At 33.3% G+C, this 23,274-nt stretch overlaps 2 protein-coding genes across 4 annotated transcripts; one reads left to right on the top strand and one right to left on the bottom strand.

Annotated features, from left to right (window-relative positions):
* Positions 1-1,393: 1,393 nt before the first annotated feature.
* On the bottom strand, positions 1,394-19,663 carry LOC114194172 (AFG1-like ATPase family protein). Of its 3 annotated transcripts, none has more exons than XM_028084263.2 (15): positions 19,524-19,663; positions 18,923-19,189; positions 18,620-18,756; positions 18,332-18,468; positions 17,957-18,102; positions 14,272-14,351; positions 13,904-14,161; positions 12,236-12,346; positions 11,935-12,057; positions 11,088-11,212; positions 10,943-11,012; positions 9,341-9,433; positions 8,981-9,108; positions 2,466-2,607; positions 1,394-1,795 (listed from the first exon to the last, which is right to left on the bottom strand). In XM_028084263.2, exons 2-15 carry the CDS (start codon positions 19,047-19,049, stop codon positions 1,694-1,696), a joined length of 1,779 nt encoding a protein of 592 aa, XP_027940064.1. In that variant the 5' UTR covers positions 19,050-19,189; positions 19,524-19,663; the 3' UTR covers positions 1,394-1,693. The 3 variants fall into 3 exon arrangements, 2 of the variants coding, with proteins under 2 accessions (XP_027940064.1, XP_027940065.1); XR_003606349.2 differs by lacking the exon at positions 1,394-1,795 and adding an exon at positions 7,743-7,851 and having other exon boundaries at positions 2,467-2,607; XM_028084264.2 differs by lacking the exon at positions 19,524-19,663 and having other exon boundaries at positions 18,657-18,756; positions 18,923-19,056.
* Positions 19,457-23,077, top strand: LOC114194171 (pentatricopeptide repeat-containing protein At4g21065-like). Its single transcript, XM_028084262.2, has 2 exons — positions 19,457-20,211; positions 21,623-23,077. Exons 1-2 carry the CDS (start codon positions 19,504-19,506, stop codon positions 22,763-22,765), a joined length of 1,851 nt encoding a protein of 616 aa, XP_027940063.1. The 5' UTR covers positions 19,457-19,503; the 3' UTR covers positions 22,766-23,077.
* The last annotated feature ends 197 nt before the right edge of the window (positions 23,078-23,274 follow it).

Below are 23,274 nucleotides of genomic sequence, written 5' to 3'. Positions count from 1 at the left end.
TTAAATAAAATATATTTAATATCTTAAAATATATATATATATATATATATATATATATTATTTTTTCTCTTTTTCTTTTTAATTTAAAGTTTTATTATTTTAAACATTTTCATTTTTCGTTTTTTTATTTAAAATTTAATAATATTTTAGTTTTATTTATTTTTACACTTATATTTATTTTTCAGTATATTAAATAAAAATAAAATTACATATATATATATATATATATATATATATATTAATATTTTATTTTATTTTTCAAATATATATTAAGAAATATGAAAACATAAAAGATAAATAAAATAATAAATAATAAAGTAAAATAACATTTAAAATTTAGAAAACATAAATTTAAATAAAATTAAAAATATTAAAAATAGAATTAATATTTTGACTTTTGAAACTTCACTTCTAATAATGTATTTTGACTTTCGAAAATCGATTTTTGATAACATATTTTGACTTTCAAAAATCGATAATTAAAATTAATTTTGGAGATGTAATTTTGGAGATGTGACTTTATTTAAATGTTAAAGGATATTTGAGGTGCAGAAAAAGTTTTGGAGATACAGGAAGAGAGACCCAAACGGTGAACAACACACGTACAGTTCATATAAACTCGTACGGAAATTTTGGTGTATTGAATTATTGGTGGTGCCACGAGAAATTCCTCCGGTACAGGAAGAAAAGGCTTTTAATTTAATAGGTAATTTAACTTGGAATTTCTAAAAAAGTTGTGCATTAACTAATGATCATGCAAAATAAGATTTCTTGCTGCCCCCAACATTTTAATATACCAAAATTACCCGAGTTATTTAGTGAAATTAAAATTTGTGCACGTGTCTTTCAATTAAGGCCTGTAATTTGTGCACGTGTTTTCTCACGATATAAATACTATGATATTCATACCTATCCGGCTAACATGTGAGTATAAAAAATATCCGTATTTGTTATTTGCGGATATCCAATTTTAATATCCATTTTCTATCTGTTACAGGTTTTGTTCGCAGATACCTGCATATATGAATTTTTTTATATCCCTAATTGTTCCATTTAAAAAAAACAAAATTATGATTAAATTGAGTTAAAATTGTAAATATAAAAACTAAATTAAACACAAGTCACTGTCACTGCCACTGCCACTTGGTAAAATATTAAAATAAAAGAATAACAATGAAAAAACAAAATACTAATGTCAATCTAATGAAAATGACCTAATTAGATACTTTTAACAACTAAAGGACTTAATTATACCGAATAAAAATTATGAATCTAATTAAATTTTTCAAACAAATTAGAGGACAAAAGAAGAATTTTAATGTAAAGAAAATAATGTAGTATTTGAGAAAGCTGATGTTAAAGATGGATCATTCCTATACAGAATTCCTCGGACTCATGAAATCATGTTCAAATATATTAAATTAAAATAGACACAGAAATTTTTGTTCACTGAGGGGGTTTGATTGCCCCGAAGGAGGTATCCTTGTTTCCTCCCTTATTTGTAAGGACTAAAGAATAAACATGTCATTAATTTGATCACTCGTCAAGTCTTTGGTGCTTATTACTGCACCAGTATTGACAGATGATTACACCAAGGATATAAAGTCAATATAACGTCAGACAACAACTTCAGGCAGAACAAGGAAATTCAAAAAGAAAATAAAATCAGGTTAATGGATCAGAATATAGGCTGTCACAATTGTTGTGACTGTTTATATATCCTCTGAAAATAGGGGTGGAAATTACTTACTCCATCCAAGTATAATGGAGTTTGCATTTCAATCAGCCGCGAGACCTACAAAGGAAGACTCAAATGTTAATAGGTAATTTACTTACTCCATCCAAGTATAGGAGTTGTACAAATAATTTAGGAGACACTCCTTCCATCCTATTTTGTTTGACGATTAAGATTTTGACACAAAAATTTAGAAATGTCACTAATATTTTAGACTCCATAAAAGATATTTTGATTTTTAAATAGATTAAATATGTTTTTAGTCCATGAACTTTAAAAATGAATTTTAGACACGAAATTAGAATTTGTCTCTGTTTGAAACTTTGATACATTTTAGTCTGTAAACTTTTAAAAATGAATAGATATAATCCTTTTAATCCAATTATATTAAATTTTGTTTACGTACCAAACACCTTTCATGCTATCATTTGAGATATTAATGTTGTTTAACACATTCTCGCTTCAATGTCAGCCAGAAAACACGTTTGACATGTAAAAAAATTTAACATAACTTCATTAAAAAGACTATATTAATTCACTTTTGAAATGTATGGACTAAAACGTATCAAAGTTTCGTACTGAGATGAATTCTAATTTTACATCTAAGTTCATGAACTACAAACATAAACATAATTAACCCTTTGTTAATATATCCCTTGGCCTTTATATTGATTAATTTCTCTTTTACTAATACTTTCTATACTAAAAGCAGAGAACAGTTGCTACTTACAGCTCTGTGAAAAGCAAACAACTCTTCTTGACCAGATAGTATGGATGTGATACTAGAAGGGGCACCTGCTGAGCTTACCCTGCCTTCTGCCAAGACATTGCGACGAAGTTTCCCACCATCGATCTCTGTTTCGAACTGGAAACTGGAATCAAAACAGGAGTGAGAAGGTTCAGTTAACTGTGAATCATTTAATTAGGACAATACTATCAAAAGCAAAGCTGATAAGTCTCAAGTCCGCATTGCTTAATTCATTATTTGGAAACTTCTAGTAAAAAGACTTCAAAATACATGAAAAATGAGGAGGAAAACTGATTCAAATGCATTGATAGTAAACCCCTGCAAAATCCATGGGAAAGAGGGTCAGATTAACCCCGAAAAACAGTGACCCAAAAATGGATTTGACCTAAAGTTTAAGAGTATGTCCCACCAAAGATTTTACCAATCCTGCAAATAAAGCAAAAAGGGCTCCCACAAAAAGTGCATAATGGAAATATGCAACAATATAAGTATCATAAGTGTTAGATATTGTTTGATATTATTAAGATATTGTTAGATATTGATAACCACAATATCAAACAATATCTTCTATTTAATCTTTTTATTTTCAGTTACTCTTTTTACTTGTACCTCTCTCTATTATAAATAGATTACCCTATGTGTGGTTTATACATAAAGGAGATTAATCTCAATCCCTATTTTCTTTATTCTCAACAATAAGTATCAGGTAGAGCAATGTCTAACCCAAAAATTGCCAGAGGGCTGTAGTCCTCCTACGATGAACAAACAGGTGTTCCCTACAGCACACAACATGGGTGTCATGTATTGTTAACGATTGTTTTATTCCTCTAGTAACCGCTGCAACTAGAACCACCCTCCCCCTAGAGACCACCAAGCTTCATTTGCGCCTCAGTTACCCGATATCACTTTCCTTGTTAGTGTTGTTAGTGAGTTTCTAAATGCCCTTTGTGATAGTCATTGAGATGCTGTGACACATTCTCTGATACATAAAAAATGCTCTAGGAAAAGGATTATTATACGAAGACAAAGGCAATACTAAGACCACTTGTTATTTGTAAGTGGGTTGGGTAAGATCATCATTAGATAGAAGATCAACTTTGGGTATTGTGTTCTTATTATTGGAGGGAACTTCATCCCATGGAGTAGCAAGAACCAAAACACAATTGCTGGAAACAATACAAATGCAGAATATCGTGTTATGGCTCACGCAACTTCTACCAGAGTAAAAGATTGGTGACATCCTTGGGACAAAGTTTATTTGTAACAATCAAGTTGCACATCACATTGCATCAAATCCAATCTTTCCATGAAAGAACTAAGCACATAGAGAATGACTATCACTATGTGAGAGAAAAGATGCTCTCTAAAGAACACAACTGTTTTTGTCAATTTTAGTGACCAAGTTGGTTAACAAGTTCACTAATCCCTTAGAGGTCCTTGGATTGATTGCATTTGCAACAAGCTAAGGTGCATATGACATGTATGTCCCAGCTTGAGAGGAAGTGTTACAATGTAATTAGTCATTAGCTGTTACAAATTTATTAGTCATTAGCTATCATATATACTAGGGAATTAAGATCACTATTTCCTGATTATTAGGTAAGATTTATCGTATTTTATTCTATAAAGTGGCATTCAAATAACTTTTTCCTTTTATAGATTGGGGGAAATTATGATGATCATGGTAGTTGGGGTGATGTAGGCATGTGGGAATCTCAAAATTAGAAAAAAATAATTTCTCTCTTATTCAGTCTCAATACATACATCTAACATATATACTGACATACATACATACAAACATATATTGAATGGATAACTTAGGAAACAAGCACAACCTATGCTAGGAAACAAATCCCCAAGATTCAAGGATTGATATGCTAGTAATAAACCAAGATACAGTCAATATACAAAATTAAAACCAATAGGAATAAAATCTGAAACTTCCTAAATATCTTGATAGAATAAAATCTAAAACCTCTTCAAATATCATGACATGGTACATATAGAACTTTACCACCCAAAAATAATTACAATAAATAATTACAATATTTAACAACAGATCTTTGTAACTCAACATAATGATAATATCTTCTCGTAAATCAACACTTTCCCCTAGGTTGGTAAATGAATATCTATTATTCCCAACTTGCATATAAGATTATGAAATCGCTATGTGTAAAGACTCTTTGTAAACAATTTTGCTTGTTGAAGTTCTAAGGGAATGTAGGAAGCAATTATAAGGCCATTAATAATATATATACATAGTAATAATAATATAATATATAATATAATATAATATATATAAATAATTATATATATATATATATATATATATAAACATAAGATATCCACACATATAATATATATATACATAGTAATATAATATATAATATAATATATATATATATATATATATATATATATATATATAACATATTTCTCATTCTCTTTGTTTTTTGTTATACACTTTGTTTACTCTCTCAATTGTCTGGTTTGTTTTTCAAGATTTAATTTTGAAGGTAATTTTTCTTCTTCTTATTACATAATTTTTACTCTCTGTACATGGTTATGTTCAAATAGGTGTTCCTCAATTTCATTCTATGAAATAATTTTTAGGTTACACATTTGATTATCTTTATTTATTTATTTATTTTCATGAAAATGTTTGACTCTTATTTTGTAGCTCTTCTTTTTGTTACTTTGGTTATACACTTTTTTACTCTCTTTTAATTATTTGGCTTGTTCTTTAAGGTTTAAGCAGATCTTCAAGGTACTTTTCCTTTTATCATAATCTTAATTATACATTTTTTTTTTCCGTTATGTTATGTTCAAATGGATATTCTCAAATTTGGGTCACACATTTAATTATCTTTACTCCTTTATGATAATTTTATTTATTATTTATTTTTTGTTTCATGATAATGTTTAATTATTTACTATAGAGGCTTTGATGTGTACAAGAAGTTGGATATGGAACTCAAACCATCTAGGTAAGTTACTTAAATTTATTAATATTTTTTGTTAGTATTTTTTGTGAATTCTCATCTAATATTCTACATTTGGTGTTTGTAGGTGTTAAAAAATTAAAAGGAAAAGATGTTCTCATGAGTGAAAATGAATCTGATGAAGAAGGTACATTATATTCTAGTAATTAAAATTTTCAATTTCAATTATTATATCATATCTAATTTTTCATTTTTTTTCTATGTGTAGGTGGATCGAATGCAAATGAAACCACTGATCATTTGTAAAATTAATAAATATTTTGGTTATTATAAAATTTTAGTAATGTGTAATTTTTTAGCTTTTATATAATTATTTGAATTTTATTTAGTTGTTATTTGATACTTTAATTTGAGATTTATACTATTATAATATTTTTCTTAATATTTGACATCATGAAAATCAAAAAGAGTATGTTATTTTAATATTGAATATTTTGATAGTATCATGATTCCGTTGGTGTGATTTTTAAATTTTTTTTATAAAAAATATTTAATTGATATATGGAACAATAAAAAAATGGGTATGGGTATGGGTATAAGAAAATACCCGTTACCCGGTGGGGATGGGGATGGGTCAAAAGTTGTATACCCGTTGGGTTTGGGGATGGGGATGGGGATGAATTTTTATTATGGGGATGGGGATGGGATCATGATACCCGTACCCGCCCCGCCCCGCCCCGTTGCCATCCCTAGCCATTATCCAGTTTTTCTTTGATGAAGTATTGGTCTATCTCTATGTAGTTGGGCATAATATGTTGAAATCTATTTTGAGCAATACTAATAATTGATTTATTATTACAAAAGCAGGTCAAAGATTCTTCATTTCACTTTAATACTATTCAACCATAGCAATCACATGCCCCTTGTTCCATAACTCGAAATTTTGCCTCCACACTAGACCTTCCACTCAAGAGCATGCAATATCATGAGGTAGACCTCCTATCAATAACAAACTAAACATAGTTTGCATCAACATATATCTCTATATTTCATTTTCCATTCATCTTGATCAACAATTCCCTTCATGGACTTGTCTTCAAATATTGAGGATTCTATTCATAGCCCGAAAATGTCATTCTTGGATCTTGATGAACTAACTAACCACACTCACAATAGAAGCTATGTCTAATATAGTGTGAGCTAAATAAGTAAGCTTCCCTACATGTCTTTGATATTGGCCTTTATTCACTAGAAAACTATCTTTGTCACTCCCAGTTCTATGGCTTTATTCTATACGCAATCTAGTGGCCTTGCAATCCATCTTACTCATTTCTATGATCAGGCCTAGAACATACCTCCTTTGGAAGATAAAGATGCTCCTTTTAGAGTACGCAACTTCTATTCCAAGGAAGAACTTTATGTTTTGTTAGATCCTTCTCGAATTGAGCAGCAAACTTTTCTTTCAAGATCCGTTTCTCATGCTCATACACATGAACGAAGAGAAGAGTAAGTTTCCCTTCAAAGGAATGTTTGATAGATAGGGTATGATCACCTTGACATCAATGGTATCCCAAGGAAATCATAATTTAAGTTAGTCTCGCAAACCAAGCATGGGTGAGTGTTTTTAGTCCATACAAGGCTTTCTTCGGCATAAACATCTTATTCCTCTCTCTCTTCAATAGATCCAAAGTCATGTGGGATCTCCATATCGACTCCTTCTAGATGCCCATGCAAAAATACATTTTTCATATCAAACCATTATAGCTCCCAACTAAAGTGTGTTGCCAACAAGACAATGATTCTAACCTTATTCATCTATACCATAGAAGTAGCTCCCACCCAAAGTGTGTTGCCAACAAGACAATGATTCTAACCTTATTCATCTATGCCTTAGAAGAAAATGTTTCCTCTTAACCAACATCGTAGGTTTGAGTATATCTTTTTGCAATTGAGCTTGCTTGGTAATGATCTAATGTGTTATTAGACAATATTTTACAGTGTAGATCCACCTACGCCTACAACCTCTTTATCTTGTGACCAGTCAACAATCTCCTAAGTCTGATTCTTTGCTATGACACTCATCTCTTCATTTATGGTTTAAATCTAATTCTTATCCTTTAATGCCTCTTGTACTAATGTAGGAACTCTAAATACATGAATGCCACAGAGAAAAATTTGGTGTTGCACACAAAGGTGCTTAGTGGACACAAATTGATTGTTTTCCTTTTCTCTAGGCAATAGGCACATCATTAAGGTTAGGCTCAGAGTTACTATTCAAGGAATTTTCTAGAGGTTCATAAGTATAAACACTTACATCCAGCTCAGAAGAGTGGAGCTGTTCTTGGACTAGTGTGGGATCCCCTGTCTCCATTGATATTGTATACGAAAGAGACTCTTTGTATCACTAATATCTAGTATTGATCCTGGCTTAGAAACAAAATTTCCCTCATCAGAAACGGCCTTGCAGGATGTATCAAGGATAATAACAATATGAGAAGATTCCTAAATTAAATGAACCGTCTCAAGTGACTCAAAAGGCTCAACTTCTATAGAACTCCCCTCTGATGTTGAGGACACGTGTAAAAAGATTCAATTTCATGAAAAGTGACATCCATGGAGGTATAATTTTCTGACTCAGGATGGTAACAAAGATAAACCTTTTTTATCAGAAACATAACCAATGAATATGTACTTAATGACTTTAGGGTCTAATTTCCCTGGAAACTAACTGTTAAAATGGACAAAAATGCAACACACCCAAAAATGAAGAATTTGTAGGCTAGACAAAATGAACAAATAGAAAGAAAGATGATATAGATTTAACAAGACTAAAAGCATTCAGAACACGCATGGGTAATTTGTTAATGAGGCAGGCAGCGATAGCCTGCCCCTAATAAGACTTAAGGATAGGCACTTGGAAAAGAATGACCCAAGTCACTTCAAGGAGGTGCCTATCTTTTTTTCAAAAATATATTTTTGTTGTGTATCCACACATTTTCTTTCATGAACAACACCATTTTCAAAAAGAACATGTGATGGTTTTACATGTCCCCTCCCATAATCAGTATGCACACATTTAACTGACTTCCAAAATCATGAGTGTATCATACAAAAAAGTTTTATAAATAAAGAAAAAATTTCAAAATTTTCTTTCATGAGGAAAATCCATGTGATATGAATAAAATCTTCAATAAAAGTGAGGAATCATTTAGCATTTGGTAATACTAGAATTTGATGCACGACCCATATATTAGAGTGAATTAATTCAAAAGAATCAACACTTTCTATTACAAGGAGAATATGTGGCACAATGGTGTTTTGCTCACTGACACACATCACACTTAAATGATTCAACGAACTCTTTTGAAAATAAAGGAAACATGGGCCTAAGAACATAAAATGACTAATGTCTAGGACAACAATGGAGAAACCTTAGGGTCACCCTGTTACACTAGTTTAGTTTTACTTCTGGTGAGGCAGGTCTAAAACAATTATACTATGTAATCCAAAGCTCTTCATGCATCATATAGCTCACAAAACAGATAAAATTACCTTTCTAAGTCAAAAAGTGTGCCCTCCTCAGTTCCTTGAAATAATTCATCAATTGAAGAGGATGCCAAACAACATAGACAGCAATGATGATTGTATAACTCATCAATAAGGGTAATAAATCTCCGTGCCTGAAATGTAGAATTTTATTTTTCTCAAAACAGGACACGGATAGCAGAAACAAGTGTACTGTAAAGAAATGCAAAGGATAATAGATAAAAAATTAAGTAATGTACTTGAGGAATATCTTTAAAAATATACTGATGCAGAATAAGAAAGCCAGTTTCTGATAATATTTTGCAGCAGTAAATTAGGCAATTATCACTACATTGGGGCTAACTAACTTATTTGTACTGATAATACCTTGTCACGGATGCGCATACTCATTACTGGAATATCAGATATGAAAACAGTGTGAAAGTTTTCAGCAACTGCAATATAATCTGCAGCACCCAACTGAAAATAAAAAATAATTAGAGAGAGAGCATCTCATGTGCACCTGCTTGCATATGAAAAATCACACTGAAGAATTAAAATCATGATTTGAATGCAAGCCAAATAGTAATAAAGAAGCAAGGGAATAACAACAAAGCATAGGATTTGTACAATCCTTAAGGTCTTCACAACCAACCACCTAAACATCAATCCATGGTGGTATTTTGGGTACCCTTTCTCCAACTAGATTTTCACTCAACTTAGCCTTATCCCTCCTTTCCTTCTTCAGGTTAAACATTCCTAACTCAAAAACTTTGAAGGCTAATTTGTTTATTATTAAAGAGTTATATAATAATTCTGTTGGAGATCTCACATCAACTATAAATATGACCAAATTATAATCTATAAGTAGCTGCAAACCTCAACTTATAAATTGGGCCTATCGTAGCGAGGCTTGTTGGGCCTATCTTGCCACTCGCTATTAGACCATCCACAAATATTTAGTCCAACTTGAGATGTTTGGTTTTTGGCGTGAGGGGTTGTGGTTGAGTTAATTTTAAAGTTTGTTCTAAGAAATTTCAATTGTTTATTGCTATAAATATAACTAATTCTATGTTGTAATCAGAGTAGGAATATGCTGTAAATACATGTATTTCTATAGTTTAAGAAATCCCTAAATTGTGGGATCAATTTTGAAATATTTTCAATATAACCAATCAGGGTTGAGAGGATACCTTTGAAGCACTTCTAAACAGTTTTGGATTCCAAGTCCTACCTTATTATCAAAGAAAGTTTTACATTATTCTAAATCTGTACTCTAATACCTTCCTTCCCTCTACCTTTACTACCCTCAAGGCAATAGTAGTTACAAAGGTCACCAAAACAAGAATAAACATCAGAAGGCAAAGAGTTAAATCAAATGTTCCACCATACGTGTGAAGTATGAACTAACTCTTGTAAGTTGTTCTTACCCATTTGGGCCATGAACAGTTTAATGAAACACATAATATCAACTTGCCATTTAAGAAAAATAAATAAAAGTAAACCACACAAAAATATTTAAAGACTTAATAACTTTTCTGGTCCTACTATTTATTTATATTGTTCAATTTCATCCCCCAATTAATAAATGAATCAAACTGTTCCCTTATTTTTTAAATCAATCCAGTTTGTTCTCTTCGATCCAAATTGACTTAAAATTATGATGTTAATTAACACAACAATTTTAAACTATCACTAAAAAGTTGTTGCTAATTAGTGTCAATGTTTATTTAAGTGACATTGTCACCAATCGAGGCTAATAGTGGTAAGTTAATTTAGACAAAGGTACAAAGTTGCTTCAATTTTCAGAAAATAGGGGACCATTTACGTCCACTTGAAGTCAAAGAACCACATTAAACCATTTATTAATAATGATACAAAATTGAATACAATAAATACCAAGACCAAAATGGCAATTAAGGCTATTTACTAATTGCATTAGTTGGAAAAGTATTTTGGAAAACAGACAAATTAAGAGAAATAATGTACCGGACGACCACAGAGATATTCAAATGTAAAGCGTGCAACTCCATCAACGCTTTCGGGAACCTCAAGTGTCCTGGCATAGAACGAAATTATACTGTCAATGTTTATTATTCATCTCATTTAACAGAACTAAAGTTACATAGGATACCTTCCAAACATCACTGAGATGGTGGTATTAGAAACTATTCTTCCTCCCAATCTGCTTGTTACATCATGCCACTTTTTCTCAAATTCATTGATTGCTTCCTTTTCGATAGGCCACAAAAAGTGCACCTACGTATCTATAGCCGTTAAAAACCAATATATTCCAATTTCAAAATGCATAATAAGATTACCCAACTATTGTGATTACATAATGGTACATATCCACCATATAATAATCCTAATTATTGTGGCTTTTAACTGTGCCAAATGGTGTTGTGAGATGATCACGTTATGATCCATAGAGCTGACCTCACGTAGTGGAACAAGACTTTGATGTTGTTGTTCTTGTACATAATTTCTAACGATGAAGATACACAAAATTAAGCAAATTATAAGTTGATAAAGCTCATGATCCATACCATAAAGTTACGGGAAAGGGTAGCTGAGCAAAAACTAAGAGATCCACATAACTAAATAACAGTCTAGTTTAATGCTGGGTAGGTTGACCACAAATTTCTATAACATTGGATTGACCAATATATTACCAGTTAAAAAGACTTAGATGTGACTTTTTTAAAAATTGTAAGATTTTATGTATAGAGAGAAAAAGAGAGATAAAAGAGAATGTATTTGAGATGTAATATTACGTCATGTATAGATGTATTAGTTTTAAAAACCTAAAACAGTGACTGCGTTGGTGCTAATCATATTCCTAAATTGAAAAGACTTGGTTGTTGTTGTTGTTGTCACATTACCCATCCTCTACTATGAAAGAAATTGACATCACATTTGCACAAGTTATTTTTTCATAATTGAGCCAGGTTCAGAACAAAAATAACTTCAATTCTCACCTGGTTTTCTGATTTTTGTGCTATAAAACGACGGTAGTCAATTTCACTCCCTATCAATACCTTCTCACAATGGTCTTCCAATTTGGAGACAAGTTTCTGAAATATTTCCTTTTGCATACCAGCCTGCACAAAAGCAAGAGTGAGAACTTGTTTCCAATTTGTCTATGTCGAGAGGGGATCTAATTCTTCTAAAACAGAAATTATAAGCAATGTCAATGGTGTAGTTATTGACTCTAACACAACTAAAAACTGGTTAAAATGATAGCAGGTACTGTGAAAGATTGACTACTAAAGAAAACACCTCATTTAAGTCGCTTGGTGCTCGATTACTGGTAGCCACAATTATAGTTCCACTGCTCAGCAATCTGCTTAGAATTCCAGATAAAGCCACAATAGCAAATACATCAACAGTCTGAAATATAGAGTACCAAAACTTAGTCATATTCTACACTAAAAACAGTGGTGCTTCAATGCCATCAGAGTTTTCACTAGATACTATGAAATGAAATTGAAGTATACATATAGGTAGGGGAAATATTTCTAGAAAAGCAATCCATAAAGATTGCACATAAGAAAATAGAGCATACAAGCAAAAAGAGGATGGGGGCAACTTCAATGCCTAAGAAATGTTTGAGAGAACCTAAATCTTTGGTATGAAACTATTGTGAAAAGTGCTCTTTGAGGCGTCGAATTCAAGTCTCATCGTCACTAGTGATGACAATGTCATCAACATTAAGAATAACCAAGTACATTGGGAAAAGTCATCACTGAAAATAACAAAGTAATTCAAACCCAAAGTTTAACTGATGCAACTAGGACCTCAAATATATGAACGAATCAAATCAAAAGGGGATAAAACACTTTTATTAACTTGAGGACCATAGGTATGATTGTAAGACATTGTAAAATTATAATAATAAAGAAAAATAAGTAAATGAGATGATAATTAATTATTTTAAAGGGATTTATTTGAAAAGTTGTTATTAGATATAATGGTTTATCCACTGCGACGAACATTTAATGTATTTTTATATTACACGGGAGCATGGGATGATTCAGGTTAAGATGCATAACAATGAAGAATGAGAGTTGGGCAAGATCAGAGAATGATAAGAAATTCTTAGAGTTTAATTAGAGTTGGACTAAAATCTCTTGTCTTTGGAAACCAGAGAACGCTACACATAGAGGCATCAATTTGCTTCCATCGAGCTTGATCAATGCTTGGAATATCTTTGGCTTGTTTGGTCCAGTGGTCCTCACGACCTTGACCCTAGAATTACAACTGAGCAACAACAACCCACGAGCTGTAGTTGCTTGTCCCATTCAATTTTTCACATGGAATCAACAAAACAATAATGTAAGTCACCACAATAGCAGTATTTGAGTGGTACTTGTCAAAAGCCAAGGGAACGGAACCTAAAAAAGGGACACTTGAGTGTGAGTAAGGAGGCAAAGGGTGTGTTGTCAAGTAGGTCGTCTTAGGAAATTAGTTATGGGTATGTAAAACACACATAGAGCTGCGAAAAAAGCTTGGTGGTCACCAAGAGAGGGTGATTCTGGTTGCAACAGTCATTAAAGCATGCAATGGCCAAGGGGGCTACTACTATTTAGCCAGGAGACAAAAACAGGGATCAGAAGTAAACCTAAACTAATGCTGGCATATAAGAAAATGTCATCTATTTATACTAATTTGTAGAATCAAATACAGTAAATTCTTGCCTAATAATTAGGAATCAATGATCCTAATTTCCTAAAATTTGTGTTAACTAATGACTAAAAAAAGTTTAACACCTAATAGCTAATGGCTAATTACATTCTAACTCTAATTATTAAATAAAAGAAAGTAGTATATCAAATCTATTACCTCCAAGTGATAAAATCAAGGTTTGATGGATAGTGGCAAGGAAACAATAATTAGGATACAAATATGAGGAATTCATTATAACAAAATGTATGAATTTTCCTTTACCTGTATCTCATCAAAGCACAAAATGCTAGCTCCTTTTTCATTTTCTTCTCCATCTAGGAAAAACTTATCCGCTACAGCTGGAAGAATGTTCTTTATTTGCATATCTTGCTTGTATCTTTCCTCTGCAGCCAACCACTCCTTAGCTTTCATGTCAAATGGAAGACTCATAATCCAACCAGCAACAGTCGATTGCAAAGGCTTCTCTTCCATTTGGCTCTTCCATATCTTGTGCATATGTTCATTAATTCTGAGCATGGCCTGGATATTAGCGAAGGATTTGTTTTCAACACCATGTTCTTAATAATTACCAATGCTCTAAGAAAGGTAAGATGGTCCATACATTCTAGAAAGCAACATATAAGACTCACCTCATGAAAGTGATACCTTTTTCGATGTTTTACAATTCCTTTAGTAGAACTATAGAACATGTCCATCAACATTGTCTTCCCTTCAACATGAGAATTGAACCAACATAGTTAGAGAAGAGTTGGATATTTTGTGTGTGTGTGTGTGTATTTATGATAGATAGGAAATTATTGGATGTTGTTACATATCCTTAATTACAGTAGTTTGACAATTCAAGTATGTGTTTGGTCTTTAGCAAATGCTATTTGTGTTTATTAATGGGTTAATGGGATAATTAACGTTAATATGAAATTAACCTTGAAGGCAGTTATCGAGGATTTCAAATTTACTAAGTAAAAAGAAAAGGGTAAAAGGCTCCCTTCAAGGTTAATTTCATATTAAAGTTAATTTTTCCTTTAATAAAATACGTGACAATTATTAAAGACCAAATATATGTTCAAATACATCAACTATAAACAGAGTTCAAACAAAACTAGCAAAATTAAAAATTTTGTACCAAGACTATTTTTCTTTCTTTAAAACGAAATATATCAATACTAGTTATTCAGAACCAACTATTTACCCTAATAATATACTCTATGGTGTACATTGACACACAAATACTCTTGAATGGAGTAGCTATTAGAATGGGGAGTAACTCTTGAAAAATACTCTTGAATCGAGTAACTATTAGAATGAGGAGTAACTCTTGAAAAATACTCTTCAATTGAGTAATTGTTGGAATGAGGAGTACCTATTGAAAAATACTCTTGAATGGAGTAACTATTAGAATGAGGAGGAACTATTTGAAAAACACTCTTGGACTAACTTGATCCCTCTTTAATTTTCATTCTAAAGTTATAAAATTCATTACCACTTTTCTTTAATATTGTAGACATTTTAGTCATGAATTAAGATTTCGGTCAAGTTCCTCGTTATAAAATAAAAAACTTACTCATGAAAGAATGAAATTCTTCATGATGAACTTTGTTGATGTAGATATTAGGAGACTCATTACATACATCTGATATATATATATATATATATATATATATATATATATATATATATATATATATATATATATATATATATATATATATATATATATATATATATATATATATATATATATACACATACATTGGATGGATAATTTAGGAAACAAGCACAACGTATTTTGGGAAACAAATCCCTAAAATTGTCAGATTGATATGCTAGTATTAAAACCAAGATACAACCAATATACAATATTAAAATCAATAGGAATAAAATCAAAAATTTCCTAAAATATCTTGACAGAATAAAATCTAAACTAAAATATATCAACACTAGCCCTCAAATTGGTGAAAAAGTGTTCTCAATTCCCACATTGGATACAATTCTCTCAAAGTTGTTGCGGTTAAACCCCTTGATGAGTATGTCTGCAAGCTGTCCTTGAGTAGACACATATGGGATCCAAATCAAGTCCCTGTCAAGCTTTTCTTTGATAAAATGTTTATCTACTACTTCAATATGTTTAGTTCTATCATGTTGTACAGGATTTGAGCTATGCTGATTGGAGATTTATTATCACAATATAACCTCCTAGTTTTAGCCCACTTTATCTTCAAGTCTTCTAGTATAATTTTCAGCCATAACAGTTCACATATTCCTTGAGCCATTGCTCAAAATTCTGCTTTGGCCTAGATCTAGCTACCACACTTTGTTTTTTATTCTTCCAAATTACTAGGTTTCCACCAAGGAAGGTGTAATATCCAATAGTTGATCTCCTATTCATAACTAAACCTACACATGTTCATTTTTGTAATTGGTGCAAAGGTCTTTATGTAATCCAATCCATTTAGTTGAAGTGAGCCCTTAGCCACCAACTGATACAGACCCACACCTTAAAAGCATAGAGAAAAAGAAAAGAATGAAAAGAAAACTGATTTAGGTATTATTCTGTTAGCAAAAACAGAAAAATAGAAGGATAACAAATCCAAATCAGAGCTACGCTCCTCTCTAGAGCAACCCAAACGGTTCCTCTCCTCTTTCAATATAAAATCCACCCCCTCCCCAACTCTCATCAAAACTGAATACAAATAGAATCTCTCTGTTCACCTCCATAATTTTTCTCTCCTCTAACTGCCTGCCACCTCAGCTCCTGGGTTCTTCTTTCTTAGGTATATTTTTCCCCACCATGTCTTGGTGCCTTCATGCGCTATTGGTTGAAGAAGCCCACTCATTCTTTGGGCCCCACACCAACTAACCTTATACCTCTCAATAGTTCCATCAGGCTTGTATTTTCCTGTGTAAACCCACTTACACCCATTTTTTTTTCTTTTTTTAAGTGGTAGGGTTACTAGTTTACAAGTATTGTTCTTTTTGAATGTCTCAATTTCCAAATCCATGGCTTGTTTCCATTTTTTTGTCAATTAATGCCTCATATATAGAAGAAGGTATAATTGTAGTATTTAAGCTTGTGAGGAAGGTTCTATGGGTAGGGGTAGCTGAGAATTTTTTAAAGGACAAATAGTTTTTTAAAGGGTAAGGTGGTTTAGTGCGGGCTCTAGTTCCTTTATTAAGAGCAATTGGGAAATCTAGATTCTGGTCTACCTGTGCAACTAGTTCTACAGAAGGAAGTTTATCACAGCAGAATCAAAATTTACTAGACCAGACACATTTACCTCATGAAATGATATAGGATTGAACTCTTGAACATGAGTACATCCTGGAATGACCTTTCATCTTCGGGTGTACACCATATTTTTGCCAAATATTGCATCATCATGTTGTCTAATAATTGGTCCAGCACATTCAGGATTTTTACCTAGATTCAAGATTTTGATTCACCTCTACTCTCTCCCTCAACTTCAGTTTCACTTGTATTACTCTTTTGAATTTCTTTTTTCTTTTTCTTCATTTTCGGATTCCAAAGACAAATTTGGAAACATAAAAGGCTTATCATCTTTCTCTCTTAAACTCTCCCTTGAAGATGAGGATGGTTAAAATAACTAACTTCCCCATTGGCACAAATTTTTTGGAAAGAGGATGAAAAAACTTATTTTTGTGTGACAAAGTACCCTAAGAAAACACATTTATTAGCCGTAGGGTCTAGTTTTCCCCTTTGTTGTCTGTGAACATGTACAAATGAAACAAACCCAAATATTCTTGGTGGAAGGTAAACTGTATGAGTTATATGTGGACAGAATGAGCAGAGAACTTCCATTGAACTTTTTAATGACAAAACAGTAAAAGGTGATCTGTTAATTAAATAAGTGACAGTACGTCTGGCTTTCCCCAAAATTTTTTGGGAACATAATTTTGAAAAAGGAGTGTTCTACTTTGTTGTAGAAAGTGCCCATTTTTCTATTCAACAATTCCATCTTAATAAGTATGAAATTGTAGAAGTTGCAAAATTATCCCGTGATGAGTTGCAACTAGAGACTACATTTAGGCATCATAATAGAAATTGTAAATCTATTTAATAACTTGTTTTGAGGGTAATATATGAATCTTAATTCTCAAATTAGACTTTTGTAATGTTGGTCACATTTAATGTGTGTGTGTGTGTATAGTGTCCGGATGTCTTATATTTTAGACATCAGCTGTACCCTAGTGTAATGTCTATACATAATTAATATTTAGAAATCAAATGAGCCTGATATAAGTTTGCATCATTGGTAAGCATAACAATCCAAAAGAAGAAAAGAACAAGGTAAATACCGCTGCCAACATTGCCATATATGTAAAGTCCTTTAGGAGCTGGAGGAGCAGTTGGACGACGACCAACAAGTGAATCCAACTTCTTCTCACGTTTAAGATACGATACCCATTTCCCCACCCCTGACTCCATATTCGCAGGTCTTTTCCTGAATCACGGAAAAGGACATGTAGCTTCAATACATGTCACAATACAAGTAGCTTCAATCACAGAACACATTCCAACCAAGACAGAAAAATGTAATAAAATCTGCAGTAAACAGACAGAAGTTGAATTTGAAATTACAACCATCATTGAAAATCCATAGAAACAGTGAAATTGCATCGTCTTAAGCCTCCAGTTGAATCAAAACCATGTTAGATTAACCCAGAACTCACCGGGATGCCCATCTTTCAGTAAGCTTATTGTTCAACCGCTTCCACCAGTCCTCATCCTTCTGGTGCAGCTCAACTTCCTCCATAAGAAGTCTCCGCCGCTCATTCTCCCGCTGCTTCTCCCAATTAGCTAGATTCACCTACCAACAGTGAGGACAAATTCAAAAACCACATACACAAACACAAACACAAAATAAAAACCAAGCCCTGCAAATAAATTTAAAGAGAAGAAAAACATGCTGGTTAGTGCAACAAATGAATTAGTAATAGAACATCCAATTCCAATTATACATGATACTCCTCCATATCTTTCTCATACTGCTCCAACCTGGCAAGCAAACTCTCAAGCTCTGAAGCAACACTCTCTTGGTAAGGATCATACTGCAATTTCCCTTGATCAACTAGACTTTTGTACTGAACAAGCGGGCCTGGAAAGCAACAATTCCGCACAGAAATTAACAAATCGCGAATTCCATTCAAAAGATGAAAAACAAAGTTAATTGACAGTTAATTCCTAAAATCAAATTACAACAGAACGTGGATGATTATGATAACGGAATTGAAATCGAATTGAAAATGTGAATAGAGATTAACCTGGAAGGTTCTGCCGATTCGATTGATCGCAATAAGAGCGAAACGCAGTGACGCGGAATTTGGAGGCTGAGCTTGAAAACGCCGCGAGTTGTTTGGATTTGGAGAGAAGATTCCATATTCTTCTCATTTTTTGGAGAGATTTTGTTTTCAAAAGTGAATGAACTTCTGTACTTGCATTTCATGAGAAATTTGGTTGTAATAACAGAGGCGAGTAAGAGAGAACGTGTATGTAAGTGACGTGGCTGCTTCCCTCACCACCAAAAGAAACTAAATTGGAAAGTGAAAACAGAAGTGCAACATTAATATTGTACTCGACTTGCTCTGGCTTTTTTTGATCGGACAATGAGAATGAAAGATACCTACTTCAAAGTTTAGACCATTTTATTACTAATGTAATAACAATAATAATATTTTTTATATGATTTTATGATAAATTTAAATATTTTATTTGAGTTTTTAAAGTTTTTATAATTTATTTGTTTAATTTTATAGTTTTATACCCTCCCTTTCCTTGCCTTACGATTTAAATGTAGGTAATTCCGCTTTTAAGAACTCTCCAACAAGAAAATAAAAATGAAGCAATGCAATTAACAGCACTCACCACCACCCTCTCACGCCTCCAACTCCAAGTCCCACTCCCTCCGGACACCACGAAACGACGCGCCGCCGAACAAACCTGCTTGGTGCTCCTCCGCACGTGCGACACGCTCGCCACCCTCACGCGAATTCACGCCTTCATCCTCAAGCTTGGCCTCCACCACAACCCTCTCGTCCTCACCAAGTTCGCTTCCACCGCCTCCAACATCGACGCCGTTCACTACGCCGCCTCCGTCACATTCCCCGAAGACCGGAATGACGAGGCTACCCCTCGCCGTCGCGCCTTTCACGACGCTTTTCTCTTCAACACGTTCATCAGAGCCTTTGCCCAAACAACGCACGCCAAGCCCCGCGCTCTTCATTTCTACCGCTTCATGCTCCGGCACGCCGTTTCGCCCAACAAGTTCACCTTCCCCTTCGTCCTCAAGGCCTGCGCCGGCATCGAGAGCTTGGCCCTGGGGATGGCGGTCCACTCCGCCGTGGTGAAGTTCGGCTTCGAAGAGGATATCCACGTGCGGAACGCCATGATCCACATGTATTGCTGTTGTGAGGAAGGGTCTAAACCGAACTCTGCTCAGAAAGTGTTCGATGAAAGTACTGACCGCGATTTGGTGACATGGAGCACCATGATAGGAGGCTACGCACGTGCCGGGAATTCCACACGTGCAGTTTCGCTGTTCAGAGAGATGCAGGTAGCTGTTAAATCTACCTTCCACTTTCTCACTTATTTTCTACTGATAAAAATTGAAAAGTAAATTAAAAATCATTTTATAAATAAAATCAATGCCTTCACAAACGACGAAAGATGAAATAATTTTAAAAAGGTATTCTACATTTTTATTCTTTGATTTATCTATTATAATGACAGTAATAAATAATTTTTTATTATTCTTGCTACGATCCGCAAATTTGGTTGAAAAAGAATGATAAATTGTCTAAAACTGCCTGTACATGTAAATAAGAAAATTATTTTCATAAAATTTTAATAGAAGAATCGTAAAAAAATTAAACAAAATATTAAATTACATAAAAGTTCAAATAATATACCAAATTAGTATAAATTTTGAGTACCTAATTAATATTAAACATATAATGGTACGATAAAATAAAATTTGAAAACACAATTAAATTACAATATTTGAAAAAAGAAATAACAAACAACTACAAGTTCCTTTTATTCTAGAGATGTGAAAATGATTAAATTTGTGTTTGATATTGTCAATTCTTTGATATATCCTCTAGAAACCTTTGCTCACATTAACGTTCAAACTATGTAACTATGTAATCCTTGCTACAGCTCTTGCATACTACTTTAAATTTGTGAAAACATTTGAACATCATTGTGGAGGTGTTGGTATAATTTCGTGAATATGGTAGTTGGCCTTCATCGTGAGATGTTGCTCTAGTTAACCTACCATGTTTTTCATACAATGTTGAAATTAATCACATCCAATGTAAGTCCACGTAATAGTGAATCAGGATAGGTGTAATAAGAATGATGTATGAAAGAGGCGTGTCTTAACATTTGGTCATGTATTACGTTATCTAAGGTAATCAAAATATTATTTTTTATGACTCAACATAAAAACATCTTCATGCAATAATTATACAAAATTGTTGACCTTTGTGAATTCAAAATATGCATGACCATAGGCTCAAATTACCTGCATTTTCTTCATTTTAATCCTATATCCATGACCTGACCATGGAATTCAATGTCGTGTCAGGGTTATACTGCAACTCCTTAAGAATACTTGAAAATGATGGTTTTTGACCCTGTTGCTTCAGATTACCCACCAATCTGCATATTTCATTTTAATCTTGGTCTTGTTAACCTCACTATAGAGGTGACAAGCTTATATGACTTTGAATAAAATATTCTTGGAATATCTTCCTCACCTTGTTTTATGAGATATATGGCTTAGCAGCTAATCTATTTCTTGTTTAAATTTATTACTCTGAGCATTATGTGTAATCTATATGAATATCTGAAGCTATTTTTCATTTCTTTGATCCTAAAATTAGATGCAAATTATGATTCACAATTCAAAAATTTGTTTAGTGATTCATAATTTAAACATTGATTTGACAACGTCCATGCAGGTTACAGGGATGTGTCCCGACGAGATCACCATGGTTATAGTTTTGTCTGCGTGTGCTGATTTGGGTGCGCTTGAGTTGGGGAAGTGGTTGGAGTCGTATGTTGAGAGGAAGAGCATAACGAAGTCTGAGAAGTTGTGCAATGCAATGATAGACATGTTTGCGAAGTGTGGTGATGTTGACAGAGCTGTGAAAATTTTCAGGGAAATGGAAACGAGGACCATAGTTTCATGGACTTCGGTGATTGTTGGTTTGGCAATGCACGGTCGCGGATTGGAGGCTGTTTCTCTTTTTGATGAGATGGTGGAACAAGGGGTGGAGCCTGATGATGTTGCTTTTGTTGGGGTGCTTTATGCCTGTAGTCACTCAGGACTGGTTGATAAGGGGCATTACTATTTCAAAACCATGGAGAACAGGTTCAACATTGTGCCAAAGATTGAGCATTATGGCTGCATGGTTGATATGTTGAGTAGAGCAGGGCTTGTGAAGGAGGCTGTGGAGTTTGTTGGAGCCATGCCAGTTGAGCCAAACCAGGTCATATGGAGAAGCATAGTCACTGCTTGTAATGCTCGTGGTGAGCTGAGGCTCGGTGAGAGCGTGGCTAAGGAACTAATCAAGAGCGAGCCAATGCACGAGTCTAACTATGTGTTGCTGTCGAACATTTACGCAAAATTGATGCGCTGGGAGAAGAAGAGGAAGGTTAGGGAGATGATGGGTGTGAAGGGGATGAGGAAGATTCCAGGGAGCACCATGATTGAGATGAATAATGAAATGTACGAGTTTGTTGCTGGGGATAAGTCACATGATAAGTACAAAGAAATATATGAAATGGTGGATGAGATGGGAAAGGAGATTAAGAGAGCAGGGTATGTGGCTGCAACATCACAGGTGTTGCTTGACATTGATGAAGAGGATAAGGAAGATGCTTTGTATAGACACAGTGAAAAGCTTGCTATTGCTTTTGCTCTTCTGAGTACACCCCCTGGAACACCAATTAGAATTGTGAAGAACTTGCGTGTTTGTGAAGATTGCCACTCTGCTACTAAGTTCATTTCTAAGGTTTATGCGCGAGAGATTGTGGTGAGGGACCGCAATCGCTTCCACCATTTCAAGAATGGTTTGTGTTCCTGTGGAGACTTCTGGTAACAAATAGGTAAGAGGCATCGTAGGTGTTCTATTGTCTTGTTGAAGTCTGATAATGTTTTCATCATGTGCTAAATCTTGATTGAAAGGGGCGTCAGCATGTTTTGATTGTGTGCTAAAACCCTTTTAAAAAATAGAAATTTTGTTGAAGTTAAGATGCAAATATAGGTTTGTATCATTGGACTCACTAGGTTATTTAATGTGATTGAGGAGATACAAGGGACTAAATGAATGAAAGAGGAACACATTTTTCCTACATTTATGAAGAGATGTATTCATGATTGTGTCGTCTATAAAGATTGAAGTTGGGTTGCATTGCGAAATTATGCTAAATATAATTGAGTGTTAATTATAAGAGACATTGTGAAAATTTATTTGGATTTTGTTTCACTATCTATCTATAAAAATATATATATAATTTATTTAAGATCGCTTTTTGTGCAAGACTTCGGTATCTTTCTTTTCTAGCCTTTTACTTCACAGTGTGAGTGAAACAACACGAATTCATCAGC

The sequence above is a fragment of the Vigna unguiculata genome, chromosome 8 (genome assembly GCF_037176805.1).
Source record: "Vigna unguiculata cultivar grain cowpea cultivar isolate G323 ecotype 2 chromosome 8, ASM3717680v1, whole genome shotgun sequence".
Classification (NCBI taxonomy): domain Eukaryota; kingdom Viridiplantae; phylum Streptophyta; class Magnoliopsida; order Fabales; family Fabaceae; genus Vigna; species Vigna unguiculata.
The sequence above is the reverse complement of the archived record's forward strand: the minus strand, read 5'-3'. Positions and strand labels throughout refer to the sequence as shown.